Genomic DNA, 24,224 nt, shown 5'->3' with positions numbered 1-24,224 from the left:
AAAAAAAAAAAAAAAGAGTGATTCAGGGGCCTTATGGAAGGGGGAATAAAGGGAGGATGGTGTGAGGGGATTGTAACCATGGTATATTGTGTATATGTATAGAGGTTGTCAACAAAAAGAGTTTAAAAAATTACCCAGTCTCAGCTACTGGGTTACAGCAACAGAAAGCAGACTAAGATAATAGATTTGCATAAAGTGCATCTATGAAGTAAACAGGGTTTATTATTATTTGCTTAGTTTTATTTCTAGCAGGCTAAAAACACGTAGTGCAGGTGCCCACAGTGATGACTTGTTCATGAACATCTTCCTTATTAGCTCACCTCCATTCCATCTTCCACTCCCCTCCTCCATCACTTGTGTTTCTTGGGATGATCTCTCACATAAACTGTCTATACTCAAATCTGTCTCAGGACCTGTCTTTGGGAGACCTGAGCTGAGACAACACCATCATCACATCCATGCCTCATCTGCAGCCTTGGGAGCACGGAGAGGAATTCCTTAGGAGCCACTTCTTTGTAGGCCTTTGATCTGTCTTCTACATTCCTCACCTTCTACTCTGTTGGGCTGTAGTGTAGTTGTGTTTTTTTCTTGGAGGGGGGTTGAGGTAGGATCTCACTCTAGCCCAAGCTTTCCTGGAGTTCACTATGTAGTCTCAGGGTGGCCTTGAATTCATGGCGATCCTCCCACCTCTACCTCCTGAGTGCCACCACACCTGGCTATGAGGAGTTGTGTCTTTTTAACCCAGTTGAGCAGTAGTGCAAAAGGGTGTTGGCCCTATTTTCCAATGCTCAAAGATGACTATCTTTTTAAACAAGATATCACTATGCATTTTGGCTAGTCTGGGACTCATTATCCTCCTGCTTTACTCTCCGTTTTACTAGGATTACAGGCATGCTCTACTACCTCCTTGCAACTTTTATTTTTTTCTATTCTGTGAATTGAACTCAGGGCTTTGACCATTGTAGGTAAGTATCTCATATTGAGCTTTACCCCCCAGACCTTGAAAAATGGCTTTCACAGGTTGGGACTTTGCTGCTAAATGGACAGTGTTCCCCATGTGCCATTAACTACACTGTGCATGATGCCACTCCTGTTTCACCCTGGCTAAGAGCTAGGAGCGATTACAGGTCTGAGGCCAGGCTGACAGAAATCGGAGCCTAAGAGGATCTGTGAACCATTTCATCTAACCTGCTGATTTTATGCTAGAAAACCAAGAGGCCTAGAGCCCAAGCATCTGCTCAATTCTTTGTTCATTAGAGCATTAGAACTCTGATTTCTGGGCCCTAAACCCACGATACTTCCTGTCTGGGTCTCCTCTGAACATAGTTCCACATATTTTTCCTTGTTTGATTTGATTGCCCTTGCTCACTAATACTTTCATTGCTTCTTTCTCCCTTCCTCTCTATTTTTTCCTTTTATTTTCTTCTTTTCCTCTCCTTGCACCCCTCCTTTTCTTTTTCTCCCGCTGTCTTCTTCCTCCCTTTTTTTGAGGCAGGCTCTCTCCCACTGTAGCCCAGGCTGACCTAGAACTCACTCTGTAGCACAGGCTGGATTTGAATTCATAGTGATCCTGCTACCTGGGAGTACTGGGATTATAGCCATTAGCCACCATGCCTGGCTTTATTACTTATTTCTAATTGACACAAATCCTCAGTGACTTTGTATATTCATTAAAGTCAGGTTTTCTTCTGCCATTATTAACCTGCCCTATTCTGACTTTGAAAATATATCTCCTCAAATATTTTTGCAACAAAGAAAAACTAGGAAATAAAGTGATGTTGTCATTGTCAACCTTCCAGTCTTGCATAATTAAGTTCCCTCTGGAACTTCTGTTCCTGGTGCACATATGACTGCCAGTCCATTGCAGCCCATGAAGATGAACTTTCACATCTTGTGGCTGCTGAGCTCAGGAGCAGCCCACCTATTGTGGTTTGAACTGTTACTTAAGGTTCCTGTGTTGAAAACTTAATCCCCAATGCATATTATTTGAAGGCAGGAGCTTTAAGAGGTGCCTAGGTCATGAGAATTGTTTTTATGTGTGGATTCATGCCATTTTCTTTCTTTCTTTTTTTTTTTTACAGGATTAAAAAAAATTATTTTTATTTATTTATTTGACAGAGAAAAGGGGGGGGGGGGAATGGGCGTGCCAGGGTTTCCAGCCACTGCAAATGAACTCCAGATGCATGTGCACCTTTGTGCTTCTGGTTATATGGGTCCTAGGGAGTCAAATCTGGGTCCTTTGTGCAGGCAAATGCCTTAACCACTAAGCCGTCCTTCCAGCCAGATTCATGCCATTTTCAAGAAATAGGTTAATTATGTGTATTATGATTCAGTTTCCACACATACACTGTCTCCAGTACCTGTTATTGTAATGGAAGCTGACACCCTGTGTCTCTTGGTTCACTGAAATGAGTGCTTTGCCCAGAGTGGCTAGTCTCCTCATTCTCTCGACTTCTCTTTGTCCAAGAAAGTTATTTCATCCTTTGACTGAAATGTCAAATTGTTATTTTCCAATATACTACTTTCTTAGCAGGGTTTATTTTGTGTTCTCGACAGATACCTAAGGACAACCAAGGGCTGTAAGAAGTCTGCTTTCCAGCATGATATAAGGCACGAAGCTTGTTTAGGGTCAAATGTTTGTTCGATCCCTTCATGTGCTGAACCTATGGCTCCTTCTCCCCACTCCTTCATGGGACTGTATTAAGGAAGTAAAGGGTTAAACTAGGTTATCAAAAAGTGAAGCCCAAAAGGTCAAGGTTGGTGCTCTCACAAGACACCAGAGTGCATTCTCCTGTTGGAAAAGCCATGTGTGCTCACACAGCGAGTATGTAGCTGTCTGCAAGCCACAAAGAGGCCTCACCAGAAACGGAGAAGCCTAAAACCTTGATCTTACAGTGAAAGCCTCCAGGACTACAAGAAAAGAAAAGTTGGGGCCTGGGGAGATAGTGCAGTTCAAGGTGCTTACTTGCAAAGCTTTCCTTGAGTTTCATTCCCCAGTACCTAAGTAAAGCCAAATACACAAAGCGGTGCATGGAGTTCATTTGCAGCACTCTCTCTCTTAATGCATAAATAAAAATATAGAAAATTTCCTTAAAAATTGTTATAGAAACCCCCTTATCTGTGGAGGTAAGTTACAAGATCCTCATTGGATACCTGAAAATGTGTATCATATGTAATATTCTTTTTCTATACAAAATATGATAAAAGTTTGTTAGGCATTGACAGATTAACAATAAATAATAAGAAGAGCAATGATAACATACTGCAATTGGTTGTTTAAAACATGAAATTTGATTTGGACTTTCCCATTTGATGTTTCAGACTGAGGTAGTCTCGGCTAAGCAAAACCTAAGAAAATGAAGGCACGAATAAGGGTGACTACAATACTTATGACACCTAGCACCTAGCATTTGGCTGTAACTGTTGAAGCTTATACAAGTGTGCATTGAAAACATGGCCCCACCCTTGGAACTGGAGTGAAGTTTCTATCTGGGCAGATGTAACTGTTGCATTGGTTCTTATCCTTTGCTCTGATAACATGCTTGTAAGTATGCATAAGGTTCTGAATCACAAGCAAGTTTTCTACCTTTTATTTATGTTGCCTTCTCAATCTCACCCTGTGTCAACTGGAGAATTTTCTACCCCAGGACATTTTGCATGCGGTCACCAGGCCTTACTACCTTGGCCTGTATTCTTGCTTCTTAGTTGTTTTATTTGCTTCTACATTTTTATGGAGAACTCTAGTACACGGATATACTGTAATTTGATCATATTCCTGTCCCACTGGCCTCTTTTGTTCCCTACCACACTCCCATTCCATTGAGAATCCTCCACTTTCAAAGGCATTTTCTTACTTCCTCTTATCACCTGTCTTTATCTAGTATATTCAAGAGGAAATAGACTGAGAAGTTAAGCAACAGGAGCAAGATTACACAAATGATAATAGAAATGGGGTTCAAACCCAGTTCAGCTTTGCTAAATCATGTATGTTTAACAGTGACCTGTTTAGTGATCTTTCCATCTAGCTGGAACTTAGAATATTCTGCCTATGCTATGGGTATTTATGAAACTGTCTTGGGCTCATTTCTAAACTGTAAGCTTTCTGAGGATACACTGAGATACTCTTTCTGATATCTGGCCGGTGCTTTGCATTGGGAGACTCTTTCAAGAACAAATATTGGCTTGTCCCAATGGTGATATAAGCAATAGCAGCTTAGTGGGACAGAGAGAGAAAGAATACAGTAAGAAAGTGGTTCTGAGCTGGGTTGAAATGAGAGAGGGAATTTGAGCAGTGTTGTAATCAGTTTCCATGTTGCTGTGATGAACATCCAAACTGGACACAGTTTAGGGGAGGAAAGGATTTATTTCAAACTTTCAGAGCTAGGGGAAAATTCCATCAATGGCAGAAGATGCTGTTTTCATACATTCAAGCAGAGAAAATCCAACAGCCAGCAAAAACCAAAAGCAGAAAGCACAAACTGGCAGCAGGCAGGACACCCTCCCCTCAGACCTCTTTGCATACCTGTTTTTTTCCTTCTGGAATTAAGATCTGCCATCCACTCATCCCGTGACACCTTAGGGCTGGACTCTAGGATCCACTCCCAATAACACCTCCTCCAGCCAGACTGCTGGAGAACCAAGGTAGAAGCTTTAATAAAACACCTGAGTCTCTGGGGGACATGCATTCAAACTATCAGAGACAGGGAGGGAGGGAGGGTATGAGGTAGGCCTCAATACCAAGGTGGGTGGGCCACTGGGATTTATGTATTGTGCACACTGAGTAAGTTCCTATCTTTAGATTTGGTTTCCCAATGTGTAAAGTAGGAAAATCAGGAGTACTCTTCAAAGCTAATGTGATGAATAATGAGATAACATATGTAAGAGACAGGATATTGCTTGAGCCCAATTTGTCATCTTTGATTATTTTAAAATATTTATTTTCTTGAGAGAGAGACTGAGAGAGAGAAGGTAGAAAAGAGAATATGGGCATGCCAAGGCCTCCTGCTTATCAAGTGAACTCCAGATGCTTGCACCTCTTTGTGCATCTAGTTTTACATGGATACTGGGGAATCAAACCTGGGTCTTCAGGCTTTGTAAACAAGCACCTTTAACTGCTGAGCCATCTCTCCAGCCGCCCTCTGCAACTTGTCATCTTTTAAATATTATCATTAATATGGTCTGAAAGTTCAGAGTTGTGTAGCAGTCTAGTTCTGTGTAAGCCTTCAGTAAAAAATCAAAACCACTTAAAAGTACTAATGAATTCATAAATGCTGATTACTGTTAATTTCCTGATCAATGAATGTAAGCAGTCCCTGAATATATTTTAACCTTGCCAGAAAGTTTCATATCCAAAGGCTTAAGAGGCTTACAGAGTAAACTCTTAGAAGCAGGGGAGTACTTAGATATTTTCTGGTCACAGCAGACCAACTTGGTTGAATCAGACTTGAATTTTGGGACTAGGCTGATCTGAAGAGCATTTCTACTTCCTTCTAAGCTAGGCTTTTGAGGGTTTGGGTTTATAACTTGCAGTATATGGTTTCCCTTCCACAGGGGGGTGAATTGGTACAGTGCAAAGCACTCAGCCCAGAGTGTGTTGGTGGAGGGGGGGTGATGGGTGAAGATATGTTATAGAATGATAATGGAGATGGGATGCTTGCAGAGCCTAGATGGACTTTAGCTTCTCAACATGTGATTCCTCTGACAACCTTGGCTTCATCTAAGAACTTATAAGGTCCATTCCAGACCTCCTAAATCTTAAACTGGGGTGTGCCCTCCAATCAGTGTTTTCATTACAGTCCTTCCTGGTCACTGGTAGGCACTCACAAAAGTTTGACAGACTACCTGCAGCCAGATAATAGGGAGGCACTAAAGGCTACTTGGTTGGTGCAACAGTGTGCTACTGATGACTTGATGAAACTGCCTCTCAACTACCTACTAGCATCAGCTTGCTGGAAGAAGCAGTTTGTTGATCGTGGTGATCTTTAAGCTCTATACACCTGTACAGGGTCGCAGGCCCCCAAACACAAGGCTTACCCCCCATGAGCCAGCAACACAGCAGGTAAGTATAGGAGCTGCTGAGATTCAGAGGACAGTCAACTACAACCATGCTACAAATTTAACCTGGAAAGGAAGAACAAGGAAAAGAAAACCGTGTACCGAAAACGGAAATGAGGGTCTCAAGAGTATACTATTCGGGCGGGCGCGGCGTGGTGGCATGCACATTTAGTCTCAGCAATAGGGAGACAGAGGTAGAAGGGTCGCCCTGAATTCTAGGCCAGCGTAGAGCTACAGAGAGAGTTCTGGATCCGCCAGGATAAGAGACCTTGCCTCAAAAAACCAAAACAACAAAAACAGACAAACAAACAAACAAAAAGAGTATATTATCCGGAGGCGGCGGTGGGGGATGGGGAGAGATGGATGAAGGGAGAGGGAGGTCCCTATCCTGCCAGGGCGCATCCCGCAGGCGAGCCCTCAGAGCCGGCACGGCCGCGACACGCCCTCTCCCAGCGGCGACCCGAGAGCGGCCGGGTCCCGGCTTCGGGGTCCAGGTCAAGGTCCTTTCATTCATTGTGAGCGCGAGGCAGGGGCGTTCCCCGGCCCCCCGCGGCTCCCGGGGGAAGTCGCGGCCCGCCCAGGTCCGAGCCCCGCGTCGCCGCGAGCGAGCGCCGAGCAGCGCGGAGCGGTGCGGTGCGGGGCCGGGCGCCGAGGCCCCACCCCGGGCGCCCGACGTCGCGTCCCGGCCGCGGCCAGCGCCGCCCGCCGCCCGCCGCCCGGCCATTGTTCGGCCCCACCCCTGATGAATATTCACGCGGCGGGCGCCTCGCCCCGCGCCTCCCTCCCCGCCCCGGGCTCCGGGCTCCGGGCTGCGGGGGGTGTGAGTCCGTTTCCGCCCGATTTTCCTGCCGGAGGAGCCGAGGGGGAGCCGTTTTCTCCCTCGTCAGAGTGTATTTCTGGTGTCCCGCTTCCCCTCCTCCGCGCGCCGCCGCCCCCTCGCTCCCCGCCCGCCTCCCCGCCTGCCTCCGCCCCCGCCCCCGCCTCCCGGGTTATCTTTGTCTCGCTGCCTCGCGCTCGCTCGCTCGCTCGCCTGCTCGCTCAACTCTCGGCGGCGCCGCGGCCCCACGCTCCGGGCCCGTCCTCGAGGCGCGCGCGGCGCGGGGCGCGGGCGCCGGGGCCTGAGGCGGCGGGCGACGCCCGGGGGCGGGGGGCTGACGGCCGGGCCCGCGCCCTGGTGTGAGCGCCGCCGCCGCCGCCGCCCGCGCTCGCTCCGCCCGCCCGCCCGCCCGCCGGCCTTCCGCGCGGCCCCGGGGCGGCCGAGCCCGCCGCCCGCGCCCCTCAGCCGAGTCCGAGCCGGCCCGCCGCTGCGCGCGCCCTCGGCGGCCTGCTCTGCAGCACGAGCCCACCGAGCCGGCGAGACACTGTTATTTGTCTCGAGGTGGCAAAAAACAAAGCAAAACAAAACACAAAAAAAAGAAAGAAAAGAAAGAAGGGAAAATGGCGAACGACTCCCCTGCAAAAAGTCTGGTGGACATCGACCTCTCCTCCCTGCGGGTGAGTGGGCCCGCGCGCGGGCAGCGGGCACGGGGGCCGCGCCCTTGCACGGCCGGGAGCCGGGCCCCGCCGTGGGCAGAGCCGCGGGCGCGGCGGCCCCTTTGTCTGCCGGGATGGGCATGTGCGGGGACCTCGGGGCGCGACCCGCCGCCGCCCACCAGCCCCGGCACGGCCCCCTAGGGCGCCGGGGGCACCGAGCGAGGCGAAACCCTTTTGCCACCGCCCTAGCGCTCCGGCTGCCCCACTTTTATTTAATCCATTTTTGGGGGTGTATTTTTAATGATGACTCTCCCTCTCCTCTCTTTCCAGGACCCTGCTGGGATTTTTGAGCTGGTGGAAGTGGTTGGAAATGGCACCTATGGACAAGTCTATAAGGTCGGTGTGGGGCGCCTTTGTTTCCCGTGGCATGTAGAAACTTCTTGGGGGATGCAGGGCAGGGTGATAAATGCGCTGCTGACTGGAGGCCACGCCACTTGGCCAAAGTTGGGAAAGGGGTTTCGCCTTGCTTTTAAGCACCAAGCTTTTCCTCAGTCTGGCCTTAAAAGACCTCATTTCCTGGCTTCGAGATAAGGAAATAGGCTACATTGTTAGGCATGCACTTTCTTCAAAATGGAAAAGCATTTTTTACTTCTAAGTCAGCCTGACTGTTTTTCTTCTTCTCCAAGTCTGGCTTCGTGAGTTTGTGTGTGAATTAAAATTCTGTAGAGACAGGCCTTGCTCATGATTATCCTCAACCACTGCCTTGCCTTCTTGAAAACTGTCATCATGTTTCTTCTTTGGAGTGCCTGCCAAGTGCTCAAGGTGGGGACTTTGGTGTTACCTGGAACTGCTCAATAGTTCTGGCTACCATACCCTATCCTGGTACATACATATTTTTGGGGAAGCAGGGAGGAGTGTGTGTTTGGGCAACAAGAGCAGGAAGAATTACAGTGTGGGGATTATAAAGTCTGAATTCCAGGAATAACCTGTTTGACAGCTGTGTAATTGAAATAGGGAGAGTGAAGAGTAAAAAGGATGCCCTCGTTTCACACCCACCACCCCAGTTCTTTCATTTTCTTTAAATTTATAACCTGCTCCCCTACTGCAAATGAAACTAAGGAATCTGCAGACTATAAGTCTGTGCTTCGTCGCTAACATTTGATGTGACTAACAGTGTGTTCATTTTGTTCAGTGCCCATTCTACTGCATATGAGAGCGCTGTAAGTAATGGAGGCCCAGGCCTTGACATTCAAAACAGAATGTGAAGTTTTTCTCTTTCTTGATTGGTTTCTTCTTACTAACCGTTTTCTGAAAGTTACCTTCACTGGGGAGTTTTCTAGCTGTTAGATTGGGTACAAGGTTGGGCTAGAGGAAAAAAAAAATCTTATGAAGCAAGCCTTTGTGGCTCACTATGAAGAATTATCATTGTTTTGTTAAAAAAATGGTGTGTGTGTGTGTGTGTGTGTGTGTGTGTGTGTGTGTGTAAGCTGACTGTAGGCATTTTCTGAGGCCAAATAAAGTGTGGCTCCTATTGTCCCTTTTTTGTTTTCTGAATAGGGTTTATGTGTCACTTGATTGCTTTTCCCTAGCCCCTGCTTCTCTGGGCCTGGAGAGTGGTACTGACAGGCCTGTGGTCTGAACTTGAGTCAGTATTCTTAGGTGATCTCAAGTGAATTAGCATGTTTTGTTGGTTAACTGTTGGGGCCTGGGCCAGATTTTTGAATTTGAAAAGAAACCCTGTTAAGTCAGCCTGCTGGGCTCAACTGAATTTGGAAGGCTTTGGAAATTTTTGGAAAAGATTGTGTTGCAATGCACTGAGTGGCTGGTAACTGGCTTCAAGACATTCTTCCCAGATCTAGTGTTTGTTTAAGCACTGGTTGGTTTTTTTCTAACCCAGTTTTGCAGTCCAAATCTAAGTGGTGAGTGTTCTCTTCCAAGTAAGTTAGCCAGAGCTTGTTTTGACCTGGTTCCACAGTAGTTGGATTGTTTGTATCTTTCCCAGTTAGCATGAACTGGTGAGCTTGAAGGCAATAAATAGTCCATTTTAAAACCCCGGGCTTTGGATTCATTGGTTTTTAAGAGGTGGACATCATTTGTTGCATCAGTTTAGGTGGGTTCATTGTTAGTCCCTTCCTACTCCTATGCTTTTGCAGTAGGTTTGTTAGTTAAATCCTACACTGGAGAAATATTTGGGATGCTGGCAATGACACAGTTCTCTGATTACATTCCCTACAGTTGAGGAAAAAGCATCTATGTCAATCTAAGGAATGAAGGACTCTGTGCAAAAGTTGCATATAGTCCAGAACAAAGGAGTGTTGGAGACTTCACACAAAAGCAGTTACATTATTTTCATCTTTAAGAAGGTTTTTCAAACATGCACAGAAAAAATTTACAGCTCAGTTTAAGATACCAGCCCATGACTAACTTTCATTCTTCCCACCTTTATCTTAAGGTAAACTTCAGATAACATTCCACCTATAAATACTTCAGTTTTTCTTTTTTCTTTTTAAACAATATGCTTAGGAAAACATCACATGTCTAATGTTAACATTTAGCTGAATGTTTCATACATGTCCCAGTACATGTTACTAGAAGTTATGTACTACTAATAACTGGTTCAGGGAACTTATATCTCCTAGAAATAAAATCTCTGTTTTCCTTTTAAAGATATAATTTCTACAACCATTTACCATTATGCACAGTGTTTTTTTATGATTTATATTGGTTGATTTGCATACAGTGGTTTTGGTGTTGGATTATTAATAATAAAGTTTATTGCAGTTTATAAAGGATTTTTTCACATAAATATGTATGTATGTGGTGTGCATGCATGCATGCCTGCATGTTCATGTGTGTGGGCTGCACGTGTGTGTGGAGACCAGAGGTTGATGTCAGTTGTCTTCCTTCATCTTCCTTCATCGTTCTCCCTATTTTTTTGAGGCAGGATCTCTCGCTGATCCTAGAGCTTACTGATTGTGGCTAGAATAGCTAGCCAGTGAACCTCAAGGATTCCCTAACACCACCTCTGCAGTGTTGGGATCCAGTGCACACCACCATGGCTGGCTTTTACATGGGTGTTGGGAATTTGAATTGAAAGCCCATGTTTCTGACATGGCAAGCACTGAGCCATCTACTAGGCCATATAAAGAAAATATGTATAGTTTGGTTTTTCGAGGTAGGGTCTCACTGTAGTTCACGCTGACCTGGAATTGACTGTGTAGTCTCAGGGTGGCCTCGAACTCTCTGGAGATCCTCCTACCTCTGCCTCCTGAGTGGAGTGCTGGGATTAAGGGCGTGTGTCACCACACCCAGCTAAAGAAATATTTTTAAGAATAGCATTTTAAGGTCAACAGAGAGGTTGCTTACTTTGAGGGGGTAGTGAATTAGAGTGAAGAAGAATTTTCAGAGTTTTGTGTGAAAATGGCTTTTTGAGGGATAGCGTCTAGTTTTTATAAAATATCTGACAAGAGTGTTTAGTGGTCTGGTGCAGTTAAACTGTATTGACCTGTTTTTTTAAACTTTACTTTCTCTTTGAAGAAAGTTACTTATAGACTTGGGTTTTTGGATGACTGTATTGAAAAATACTACTAAATTAGAAAACTAATTTTTGTGAGGCTTTTGTATATAGCTCAGTAGGAAAGAACAAACCTAGTATGTGTTAGTCCTTCAGTTCCATCCCTATAACTGCGCTCCTTTGTTTTAAAAAAGTTTTGTTCACAAAGTCGTATTGAGAATACTATAATTCTATAAAAGTATCCGTAATACAATGGTCTGTATGTCTGTATACTCCTTTCCCAGGTTGAATAAATATGGTGAATTTCAGTTATTTTCATCAGTAGAGACAAGTCATAGTATAGAAAATAAAAGCCAGAACTAAAATCGAGATTTTTTTTCCCTGCTATTTTGCATTTTGTTATTCTTTTAGCTATTTGATGATTTGTGTTTTTCTTGGGTAAGTGCTATTTTGTGGTCTGAGCATACTGCTATCCTAAAAAGGACAGCCTTGGCTTGAAGGAATTGCAGTGGCGCTCAGAGGGGAGGGGAGTTCAGGAGTAGTATTTGTCAGGGGAGTTTAGAATCCAGCAGGTGAGATGTCTGAAATCATGGAACACTCGAGAAGAGTGGTAGTGTTTGTGGAGGACAGAGCATATCTGACCTTCTCTGCCTTTGTCCTTGGAGGATAGCTGTCAGCTACACCTCTGAGGTAAAGCAGAATAGGCTGGGCTCAAAGATCTTGACCTTAAGGGGAGCTCATGCTAAGAATTTGCTCTTGCCCTCTTTAGGCACCGTGCTAATCCTGCCCATTGATTATTTTAAAAAGGCAGGTGGGGTGTATGAAGAACAGAAGAACCAAAAATGAGTTTTGGGAATGGCAAGAGGTTTAGGGGATCTCAGGAAGGTATTATTTGGTGCAAATTTGAAGACAAACATCATTATTTAAGCATTGAGCTACTGAAAAGTTTCACTGGGCCTGAGGCTTCTTGGGAGTAGGGGACTTGATCAGATGAAATGATGGGAAGGTACAGGTAAGGTTGGCTTGGACGTTAGTTCAGAGTGAGGTGGTGAAGGTCCATCCTGTCAGGATGGTTGTGGTGTTGGGGATGGTAGAAAGTAGGTAAAGTTCATGTAGGGCCTTTGGAATTTCTTCTTAGTATATTTAACTTATGTGTACTCCCTGCAGGCCTTGCTCTACACTTTTGTATGGGTACACTTTCCATTGATTGGCAGTAGCCTTGGAATTAGCAGGGTGACTGCTTAGTGATGAAATGCCCTGAAAACCAAGTGGCAAAGCATAAGTCTGTGTTTGGTGGAGGTGAAGACATTTAGTGGGAATGTGAGTTTGTAGATTAGATATTTCCATTAGGAGGAGTGTTGTCAGCTGATCTGCAGCTGAGTGGCATGTTCAGACTTGTTCTAAGACATAGATTTCCTTCATGCTGGAAGGATCCTGCATGTGGGTAAGGTGGGAGGAAGCGAGCCTGTTGAACAAGTATTGGTGTCAACCCCAAATTTCTAAAAGCTGTTTCACAAAATCAAGGACATCACAGGCTTTACAGAAAATATAGCCATCCCTACTGCTAAAGAGATTTTATTCTTTGTTGCTTAAGACTTTAATAAATGCACACTCATTTGAATAGCTGGAGTCCTTGTATTTTGTCTTTTTTTCTTAAATAGTATTAGATATACATATATTTCTACATTTTAACATAATGTAAAAATACTATCTATGTACTTTGGTACAGGGTATGTGTTCATAGGTGGAGCCTGGAAAAGCAAAGAAAATAACATAATATGTCCTACTTTCGAAATAATATGTCACTGGGCAGGTTAAAGAATAAGTTAAAGAAAAATTATTTAAGGAGTTTGAGATTCAGGGAACTAAGAACATTGTAAATCAAGTACATTTTTCATAGAGATGGATGCTTTAACATGAACCTCATCTGTGGTCATTCTGTTTCTTTGGTTTTCTTAGTAAATACTTCCCCCTGCTGTGAGTAGCTGCTTTAACCAGGACATTGCCTAATTATTAGAGTGTCAGATGGTTTTATTTCTCTCTCTGTTGTATTAAGTTCATGATGCCTGTGTTTCTTATTATTTTCATTGCTTTTATTTTTCAATCATTCCAGTCACTACAAATATTGGTGGATAGCAACAGGATATATAAATAGTAGAAATTAACACTTTTCAGACATAGGAAGCCCAGATGTTGAGGCACAATATAGTGAGAAGTAAGCATTATTAAGTGCTTACCTGGCAGATTCACTCTCCAGCTTAGATGAAGGTGTATTATGGACATTAAGGTAAAATGTACAAAAGTGAATGGTATTAGAGATAAGAACTTAGTCCATAGGAAATTCTCAATATCCCATATTTAGAATGCATGATAATTAGGGACTGAAAACAATTTTGTCATCTCTTTAGCTTTTTTTTTTTTAAAAGAGAGATAGAGATAATTGGTGCACCACGGCCTCCAGCTACTATAATCGGACTTCAGACATGTGCACTGTCTTATGCTCATGTGCGACCTTGCACATTTGCATCACATTGTACATCTGACTTACATGGGACCTAGACAGTAGAACATGAGTCCTTAGGCTTTGCAGGCAAGTGCCTTAACTGCTAAGACATCTCTCCAGCCCTTCTTTTTAGCTTTTGAATCAGTGTTTTCAAAACCTTGTTTGTATCACAAGTGGATAGATAGGTAATATATTGTGATATAGCTCATAGAATAGTGATAAGTGCTTTGAAAACTTAAGTACATTTCAATGACCAGTGTGAAAATATTACATGTTTTATTTAAGAGGTAGGGTCTCACTCTGGTCCAGGCTGACTATGTAGTCTAAGGACAGCCGTACACTCAATGGCGATCCTCCTTCCTCTGCCTCCCAGGTGCTGGGATTAAAGGCGTGTGCCACCATGCCTGGCTTTGTTTTAGTTTTTGAAAAATATTTATTTGAGAGGGAGACACACACACACACACCAGAGAAGATTGGGTGTGTCATCCTCCTGCTGCTGCAGACAAGCTCCAAATGCTTGTGTCTCTTTGTGTATCTGGCTTTACATGAGTACTGGGGAATCAAACCCTGGTCATGAGGCTTTGTAAGCAAGCACCTCTGTCATTTCTCTAGGCCAATATGTTTTATTCAAATTTGGGCCAGTAACTTGATTATAAGGGTAAGGATTCCTAAGTACTTATTTAACTTGTAGAAGATTAGTTGGCAGTCAGTTTGTTATAATAATGTGGGAACACAACACTTGAGTTAGGATAAACATTTTTAATATGTGGAAGGATGACTACCCTGTAGGAGGACAGGGAAACTTTACATTTAATCCATTAGCCAGTGTGGCAGCAATATGTTCTTTAGTTTAATGTCACTACTTACCAAATAGAATATGACCTTTTAATTTGAGACCGGGTCAGTACTAAAGACTGCTGGCGTCACTTGGAAGAAAAGCTGCTTCATGGGTTAAGTAATTAATTAACAAAGTAATGTCAGATTTTTAGGACTAATATTTAAAAGTTGGTATGTTAGAAAGTTTTATGTGTAGGTAGCATTGTAAGGAACCTAGAGCTAAACTGGCAAGTCAAAGCCAAAAACAACTGTGTAGCAATTGTTTTATCCAACAAATACTTAGGGTGCTGTTAACCTGGGCTGTGCCTGTTGTGTTAGTATACTAGTGAGAGATACCCCTACCCTCATGGAGCTCAGGAAAGACAGGAAGATGTGCAGAGAATGACAAGTATTAGCTGTATGTCTGCCCAGGTCTTCTGTGTAGCACGTTTGCATTCAGTGAATGTACTCTAACAGGGAACCAGCACAACACATTGTAGTGTGGTCTTTTTAAATTAACTTTCTCGGTAGGCTTTTCTTATTTTTGCTCATGTTCCCAAACTGGCCTTGAGCTCAGGTTCTCTTGCTTCAGCCTCCTGAGTAGCTGGTGTTACAGGCATGCACCTCTACATCTGGCTTCAGTGTTCTCTTTATTTAGGTGGCTTGATGTCAGCAGGGCTTCTCTGCACAGAAAAATACGGTAAAAAGCAAAAAAGTGTAAGCAGAAAATTGAAGTGGAGAAATTGTCATGCAGAGTACCAGTTTACATGTTTTTTGTTATTCTCAAGGCATAATGTTATCCTGTCGTTTTGTGTCATTTTGGTGTTAGCATTTTTACATACCTGAGATGAACTAACTGCTTTGATGAGCATGGCACTGACTGGCAAGACTGGTTTGGAGCAGGGCTCCTAGTAAGCTTGGTGCATTTGCAAGTTACAGTATTAGGGGCTCTTGTGGGTACCCAGTTGTTGATTTTCCCACCACTGAGAGAGAACTTGTGAGTCAGGGCACCTGTGCTTCCAGTTGTGTGGTTATGGTCAAATGCCTCCGACCTCTTGGCATCCTAAGTTTATCAAATATGGCTAAATATGGACAAGTGATCCATTCAGTTTAAGTAATTAAAAGAAAACCCCAGTTTTGTATATAAAGAATTCTTTATTTTTATTATTTGTTAAGTAGGGGCTTAAAATTCATTAAAATGCACATAGTTAGAATCAAATGATACTAAAATGCATGTTTTGAAACTTGGAACTGTCCTGTTTTCCAAAGGAACCAGTTTTCAGTGCTGCTTTTACTATCATAGTTCTCAATTACATGTTTCTGTGGCTTTTTCTCAGTTTACTCATGAATTCATTCACTTCTTTAACAGTAATACTATTGTTGAACTACTGTAGTTCAAGAGTAGAATATTTTTTCCTGTACTTTTAACTTTCTTCCTTTGAGTGAGTATATCGTATAATTTTTGGCTGATATGATATTTGTTTATATTATCATGATTGTATAAATGCTGTTTATCTGGGATCCAACTTGAATGTTATTACATTTCTTTTTTCTTTTCTTTTTTTTAAAATATGGAACGCTTCACAAATTTGCGTGTCATCCTTGCGCAGGGGCCATGCTAATCTTCTCTGTATCGTTCCAATTTTAGTATATGTGCTGCCGAAGCGAGCACTGTTATTACATTTCTTATTTTAACCATTTCTTTCCCTCACATTTTACTTTCCTTCCCCCGCCCCCCTCTAGGTGGAGTCTTATGGCTGACCCATAACTCACTCTGTAGTTCCAGGCTAGCCTCTTAACTCACAGTGATCATCCCACCTGTGCTCTGAGTGCTGGGATTAAAGGCATGCACAATCATGCCTGGCTCCCTCACACTGTTTTATTTGCTTGGTTTTCTATGTATATTACTTTTCCTTTTGTATACCCTAAATGATAAGTGAAATGGCTAGCAAAGTTCAACCTTTGTCAACAACTTTTCCTAATGTGATATACATGCAATGTTTCAGATAACCTGTTGATTTCAACTTTTCTACTCTGGAGATAACTTAGAGCCTGGCAGATAAGATTATATCTAGACCTGGTGTGCATCTGTTAACATTTACAGTGAATCCCCATTCTAACCCAGAATCCTGGGCAATCACTACTTGTTCTTTTGTATAAATTTACCTTTTCTTTGCTTTCATTTAAATAGAATCACAGAAAACATAGCTTCATGCATGTGATCTCTTACTTCCTGTTTACTGAGATTTCATCCACCTAGCAGTATGGTGGTTTTTATTAGCAAATAGTATGCCAGGTGGATGACACCATACGCTTTTCTGTATGTTGCCCAGTTTATAGATGCTGAAATTGTGTCTAGTGTCTGGCTGTCAGGATTAAAGCCTTCAGAAGGTATTTCTGCTTGGTGTCATGGTCCTGTTCAGAAGAGAAGCCTGATGGAATTGTCTGTCAGTAAGAAGAAAGAAAGGAGCAAGAATCTGTCTACTTGGGTTCCCTTTCTCAACAGTCTAGCCATACCAACCTGAATGTGCTTGATGTCATCTGACACTGAGAACCATATATGACTGGATGGGGAAAATCTTGACCTTCCCCACTCTCACTACTAGTCAGCACTATAAGGTGAAGTTGTTTCTTCAAATGTGAATAAAATTTTTTTTAATATCATAGATACAAACTGTTTACTAAAGTTGTTAGTATCAGGAAGAAGGCCAAATTATTTTCCCTTCTTACTATATTTTTGGGATTCCATCTTGAAATATCTAGCCATTGACAATGTGATACCAAAGCCTGGAACTTCCTTTACTGCAAGCTGAAGTTATTGACTCATCAGGATTTTTAAAAAAGCAAAACACAATCTGTTAATTTTTTGGGGGGGGTTGTTAGGAGTTTTGTTTGTTTGTTTATTTGATTTAAATAGTTGTTGAAACCAGCTCTATGTTGCTGGAGCAAAGATCTAATCCAACACAGTTTATGTGAGGAAGAGATTTATCTCAAGCTTACAGACCCAAGGTAAGTCCCATCAGTGGCAGAAGATGCTGGCCCCCTTTCATAGGTCCAAGCAGAGACACCACCAACAGTCAGCACCACAATGCAAACACACAGAGCTCAAGCTGCTCTCTCCACACTTTTGGTTTCAAATCAAGATCTACCCATAATCCTACTTTAGGGCTGGACCACAGGATCTGCTCCCAGTGACTCCTCCTGCAACAGGCTGCTGGAGACTTAAGCAGGTAACATAACCTTAACCAATAATACGTGAGGCTATGGAAAACATACATTCACATTCAAACCACCACAATAGTGTTGAGGTGAATTAGAGGAACTTGAAGTCTTTTTCACATTCCTGGGTGAGAATGTGAATGTGTTCTCCTATGGAAAATGGTTTGGAAGTCTCAAAAAGTTCAACATAGATTTATCATATGACTCAACAACCCTTCTAATAGGTATGTACCTCATAGGATTGAAAATGGGTATGTGAACATGTGTATACATGCTCATGTTCCTAGTATAGGTAACAATAACCAAGAGATGGAAATAGCCCAAATGTTCACCCAAACAACTGTATACAAAAACTTGGAATGTTATTCAGTCAAAAGAGAATTACATTATATCTATACCTGCCACAGTGTGAACAAACATCCCAAATGCTCACGAACAGAGCCAGACACAAAAGCTTACATATTGATTCCAGTATATAAAACATCTATTATAAAAAACAACCCACAGTGAGAGAATAGGCTGGTTGTTGTTGGAGGCTAACGAAGAGATAAGGGGCTTTGCTTCGGTGTGATAGTCATGTATTGAGACAAGATAGAGATTACATGTGTGTACACTGTGTAACATGTCAAATGCTGCTATCTCTTTAAAGTAGTCCATTGTACTTTATGCAAATTTCCACTCAATAACTTCTTTTTAAGAAAATTTTTATAAACATTTTCCATGATAATAAAAAAATATCCCATGGTAATTCCCTCCTTTGCCCCTCACTTTCCCCTTTGAAATTCCATTCTCCATCATATTACCTCCCCATCTCAATCACTGTACTTACATATATACAATATCAACCTATTAAGTACCCTCCTCCCTGACTTTCTCTTCCCTTTATATCTCCTTTTTAACTTACTGGCCTCTGCTACGAAGTATTTTCCTTCTCACACAGAAGCCCAATCATCTGTAGCTAAGATCCACATATGAGGGAGAACATGTGGCGCTTGGCTTTCTGGGACTGGGTTACCTCACTTAGTATAATCCTTTCCAGATCCATCCATTTTTCTGAAAATTTCATAACTTCATTTTTCTTTATCGCTGCGTAGAACTCCATTGTATAAATGTGCCACATCTTCATTATCCACTCATCAGTTGAGGGACATCTAGGCTGGTTCCATTTCCCGGCTATTATAAATTGAGCAGCAATAAACATGGTTGAGCACGTACTTCTAAGGAAATGAGATGATTCCTTCGGATATATGCCTGGGAGTGCCATAGCTGCAATCTTTAGCTGTTTTAGGGACCTTCACACTGATTTCCACAATGGCTGGACTAGATTGCATTCCCACCAGCAGAGTAGAAGGGTTCCTCTTTTTCTACCTCCCTGCCAACATTTATGATCATTTGTTTTCATGATGGTGGCCAATCTGACAGGAGTGAGATGGAATCTCAATGTAGTTTTAATCTGCATTTCCCTGATGACTAGTGACGTAGAACATTTTTTTAGATGCTTATATGCCATTCGTATTTTTTCCTTTGAGAATGCTCTATTTAGCTCCATAGCCCATTTTTTGATTGGCTTGTTTGATTCCTTATTATGTAACTTTTTGAGTTCTTTGTATATCCTAGATATTAATCCTCTATCAGATATATAGCTGGTGAAGATTTTTTCCCATTCTGTAGGTTGCCTCTTTGCTTTTTTCACAGTGTCTTTGGCAGTGCAAAATCTTTGTAGTTTCATGAGGTCCCAGTGATTAATCTGTGGTTTTATTGCCTGAGCAATTGGGGTTGTATTCAGAAAGTGTTTGCCAAGACCAATATGTTGAAGGGTTTCCCCTACTTTTTCCTCTAGCAGTTTCAGAGTTTCAGGTCTTATGTTAAGGTCTTTAATCCATTTGGACTTAATTTTTGTGCATGGCAAGAGAGAAGAAACTATTTTTATCCTTCTACAGATATATATCCAGTTTTCCCAACACCATTTGCTGAATAGGCTGTCTTTTCTCCAATGAGTATTTTTGGCATTTTTATCGAATATCAGGTGGCTGTAGCTACTTGGGCTTACATCTGGGTCCTCTATTCTGTTCCACTGATCTACATGTCGGTTTTTGTGCCAGTACCACTCTGTTTTTGTTACTATGGCTCTGTAGTATAGGTTAAAATCGGGTATGGTGATACCGCCAGCCTTATTTTTGTTGCTCAGTATTATTTTAGATATTTGAGGTTTTTTGTGATTCTGAATGAATTTTTGGATTGTTTTTTCTATTTCCATGAAGAATGCCTAGGAATTTTGATAGGGATTGCATTAAATGTGTAGATTGCTTTAGGTAAGATTGCCATTTTCACAATATTGATTCTTGCAATCCAGGAACAAGGGATGTTTCTCCACTTTCTAGTGTCTTCTGCAATTTCTCGCATGAGTGTTTTAAAGTTCTCATTGTAGAGATTCCTTACTTCCTTGGTTAGGTTTATTCCAAGGTACTTTATTTTTTATTTTTTGATGCAATTGTGAATGGGAGTGATTCTCTGATTTCATCCTCTGTGTGTTTGTTGTTAGCATATATGAAGGCTACTGATTTCTGTGTATTTATTTTGTATCCTGCTACATGGCTGTAGGTTTTGATCAGCTCTAACAGTTTGCTAGTAGAGTGTTTAGGGTCCTTTATGTATAGAATCATGTCATCTGCAAATAATGATAACTTGATCTCTTCCTTTCCAATTTGTATCCCTTGTATGTGTGTCTCTTGCCTTATTGCTATGGCTAAGACTTCCAAAACTATATTAAATAAAAGTGGGGACTGTGGACACCCTTGTCTTGTTCCTGATTTTAGTGGAAAAGCTTCGTTTCTCCCCTGTTAATTTGATCAGGAGAATGTATCCCAAGTTAAAGGAATGGTTTCCTTTGTTTTATATGGGAGAATAAGTTTACTTATCTGAATTTGCTTCAGGTGCATCACCAGAATGTTTTCTTTATATTCTAAAGTCCCCTTTTGGTGAGTATGGAGGTAAGGATCTTGCCAAGTAACTCAGTCTGGCTTTGAACTCAATATGTATCAGCATATCTTTTGAGTAGTATCTGGAATAAAACTTAGAGAAAAGATGACCTGTAACTACAGTAAGTAAGCCACATGTGCTATATACATACAGAGACCACTAGGCTCAGGTGCTAGCCCCATGGCCTTAGAGTAGAAGGAGGAGCTCTGTAAAATGCTTACATTGGTTTACAGTTTTGTGATACTTAATTATTAAAAGTTTGTGATGTTCAGATTATTGAAGGAAGCAAAAGAAAGAAGGTTATGCATTTTTAAAAAAATGCTGTGTATAGTTAGGTATACATTTAATGATGAATGTACATTATGGGAAATGTGAACTTGGGCTATTGAACTAATTGTGTAACAGAGTACCTATACAAACTAATAATGCAGATAAGTTGTCACTTGGCAGGATTTTGTCATATATAGTTTGTTGTTATTCAGTACATGATTGTATTTGTGTTTTGACAATATTGATAGAAGATATTTCTTTTCTGAGCTTACTAAGTAAAATGGTTTTGCAGAATTTTTTGGCAAATAAAATACAAAGTAAAGAATTTTTATGTTTTATTTTTTATATTACTAGGAAAGGACTTTGCAGTTATAAATGCTAGCTTTTAAAGTGTATAATTCCTTTTATTTTGTTGAAATAGGACTTTGTCAGCCATCGGCTCCCAAGATGGAATTGGTCATTTCACTAGTTTGCTACTTAGCTAGCTCGAAATACTTACTCTCATGTGAAATAAGATATGATACTAACTTATTTTTCCCTTGCTTTTATTCTATTTATTTTTTCCTCTTCTCCCTCCTTTCTTCCTTTTCTTTCTTCCATTCTTTCCCTCTCATCTCTTGTGTGAAGACTTACTCTCATTTGATGGTCTTCTCTTTTCTTCCTTTTTTTTTTTTTTTTTGTCTTTGTGATTGAGTCTTTTCTGTAATTCCCTTTTACCTCCATTGCTGGTTCATTAGTTGTAATTTTTTATGCTATCTTAGATACTGCCTTGAGGTGTATATTATACAATTTAAACTATCTTAAAATGACATTTCATGTATAAGGAAGTTATAAAAGTAATCTTTCCCTTTGTATCTACTTGACCTTATTATCTGAACATATAGTATTTTGGCATACAATTTGATCTTAAAAAAATGGTTTTTGATTTTTATTTATTTACTTGAGAGAGAAAGAGAGAGAGAAGTGGGGGAGGGAGGGAGAGAGACAGGGAATGAATATATGAATATAGGCCAGGGCCTCTAGCCACTGCAAACAAAATTCAGATGTATGTGCCACCCTGTGCTTCTGGCTTAATGTGGGTCCTGGGGAATCGAACCTGGGTCCTTTGGCTTTACAGGCAAAGTGCCTTAACTGGCAAGATCTTCCCAGCCCCAGTTTACTCCTTAATATATTATAAAACATAAATTTTAAATATAAATCCCTAGATACATTTGTATCAACAGTCAAATATTTTAAAGAAAGATTTAAGTACTAAGTAAAAACTAACAAGTGGGGGTAGGGAAGATGGCTTAGTGGTTTATGGTGCTTGCTTGTAAGAACTTTGGGTTTGGGCTGGAGAGATGGCTTAGTGGTTAAGGTGTTTGCCTGCAAAACCAAAGGACCTTGGTTTGATTCTCCAGGACCCATGTAAGCCAGATGTACAACGTGGCGCATGCCTCTGGAGTTTATTTGCGGTGGCTAGGGGCTGTGGCACGTCCATTTCTCCCTCTCTCTCTCTCTCTTTCTCTCTGTCTTCCTCTTTCACTCTTGCTTTCTCAAATAAATAATAATAATAAAAACCTTGGGGTTAAATTTCCCATGTAAAGCTGGATGTAAAAAGTGACGGAAGTGTCTGATATTTGTTTGCAGCGACCAAAGACTATGGTGCAAGTACACATATAAATAAAAACAAAAGAAAATCCTTAAAAAAATATGCCCATGTGATTACCATTTGTTGTCCTTATCAGTTTTCCTGTAGATTCACCTTTTTTTTTGTATGTATGTGGTATGCATTCATGTATGTATGTGTGTTTGTGTGTGGGGGTGTGTGTTGTGTAGATGAGAGCCTTGAGTATTGTTTCTCAGGTTCACCATCTACCTCTATTTTGAGACAGTGTTGTTCATTGGTCTAGAGCTCACTAATTTGGATCGTCTAGTTGACAAGTGAGCTCCAGGTATCACAGGCATAGGCCACCATACCTGACATTTTGCATGGGTACTGTTGTAGCTACCTTCTTGTTGCTGGTACAAAGCACCTGACCCAAATCAGCAGATGAGTGAGGAAAGGTTTTCTTTTGGCTTATACTCAAGAGCGAGCTGGATTCTAGTAAGGGCGAGCTGGATATAATACCCCTAAACTCACCTTTAACTATGTACCTTCTCTGGTAAGGCTCTACCTCCCAAATTGCCACTAGCTAGGAACAAAGCATTCAGCATACAGTCTGTTACAGCTGCACACTATGGGTGTCAGGCTTCACCCCAACCTGATAGGACTTAATAGCATTGCCCACGTTTTACTGGTTTTGGAAGAATCATGCAAGATGAAGGGGGGGGGGTCATGGAGTATTACAGCATAGTTCCAAAGCTACTGAGGCTTAGCCATGTGAGGCAGGTTTGGAGTCCCTGAATGGAGACTCCGTGAAGCTTTATTGTGTAAGGATGTGAAGGAGGACCATTAGTTGCAAGAGGTTAGAGATGGAAAGACCTTGGAGTATTTGCCAAGAAAAGGTCTGGACTCAGAGAAGGTGGGGCCAATGAAAGAAAAGCTACAAGCAGCACAGCTGAGGAGGGAGAAGCTGGTGCTTGGGCTCCCTAAATCTTTGGGATCCCGTAGTATTACCAACATGGAGTTGCAGGATTTGGTGTTTGCCCTGCTGGTTTTTGGTCTTCTTTTGGTCTAGTCTTTTCTTGCTATGTCCCTCTTTTTCCCTTTATGAGTGGGAATGTTTATTCTGTGCCATGTTGTGTTGGCAATATGTAATTTGTATTTTTATTTTAAAGAGCTCACAATAAGAGATTCTTACCAGTTGTGGTGGTACACACCTTTAATCCCAGCATTTGGGAGGCAGAGGTAGGAGGATCTTTGTGAGTTCGAGGCCACCATGAGACTACACAGTTAATTCCAGGTCAGCATGGACCAGAGTGAGACCCTACCTCAAAAAACCAAAACAAAACAAAACAAAAAAAAGAGATTCTTGAGCTTTGATGAAACATTGGGCTTATAAGTAGTGATGGAACAGGTAAAGACTATGGGGAAGTTTAATTTGGAGTAAAAGCATTTTTCACCATGAATCATGAGACGACCATGGAGGCCATGGGGGTAAAAGGTATGATGTGGTGGATTGAAGCCCGCCACCCCTTGGGCTTCTGTGTGAACCCTTGGTCACTAGCATTTTGTGATACTTTTTAGGAAGGTTGTGGAATTTTTAGGAGGTTGAGTCTTGTTGGAGGAAGTGTGTCATTGGAATCTGGCCTTGAGATATTACAGTGTGTCCTCACTTGGCTGTTTTCTCCCCCCCCCCTCTCTCTCTACTTCCTCCTTGCTGATGTGACCTTGTGGTACTCATTTCCTATTCCTGGCTATGTCTTTCCTGCCATGATAAACTATCTGCTAAGACTGAGCTGCTCTTGTCTGTT

The 24,224-nt window shown here is 41.9% G+C and overlaps 1 protein-coding gene and 1 non-coding gene across 51 annotated transcripts in view; one reads left to right on the top strand and one right to left on the bottom strand.

Annotated features, from left to right (window-relative positions):
• The first annotated feature begins 7,363 nt into the window (after positions 1-7,363).
• The window catches only part of Map4k4 (mitogen-activated protein kinase kinase kinase kinase 4), a 223,178-nt gene continuing 206,317 nt past the window's right edge, over positions 7,364-24,224 (top strand). For 16 of the 50 annotated variants that reach the window (XM_045147012.1, XM_045147050.1, XM_045147045.1 and 13 more), the window contains exons 1-2: positions 7,366-7,548; positions 7,858-7,923. In XM_045147012.1, the coding sequence (XP_045002947.1) occupies positions 7,492-7,548; positions 7,858-7,923 (123 nt within the window). In that variant the 5' untranslated portion in view covers positions 7,366-7,491. Of the gene's footprint in view, positions 7,549-7,812; positions 7,924-24,224 lie in introns of those variants that run through there. The other 34 variants (XM_045147026.1, XM_045147041.1, XM_045147042.1 and 31 more) reach the window with 5 other exon arrangements.
• LOC123460346 lies at positions 15,926-16,032 on the bottom strand. Its single transcript, XR_006636911.1, has one exon. It is a non-coding gene; the product is annotated as a U6 spliceosomal RNA (small nuclear RNA).

Source organism: Jaculus jaculus, chromosome 4, assembly GCF_020740685.1.
Source record: "Jaculus jaculus isolate mJacJac1 chromosome 4, mJacJac1.mat.Y.cur, whole genome shotgun sequence".
Lineage (NCBI taxonomy): Eukaryota > Metazoa > Chordata > Mammalia > Rodentia > Dipodidae > Jaculus > Jaculus jaculus.
This window is presented reverse-complemented; position numbering and strand designations above follow the sequence as displayed.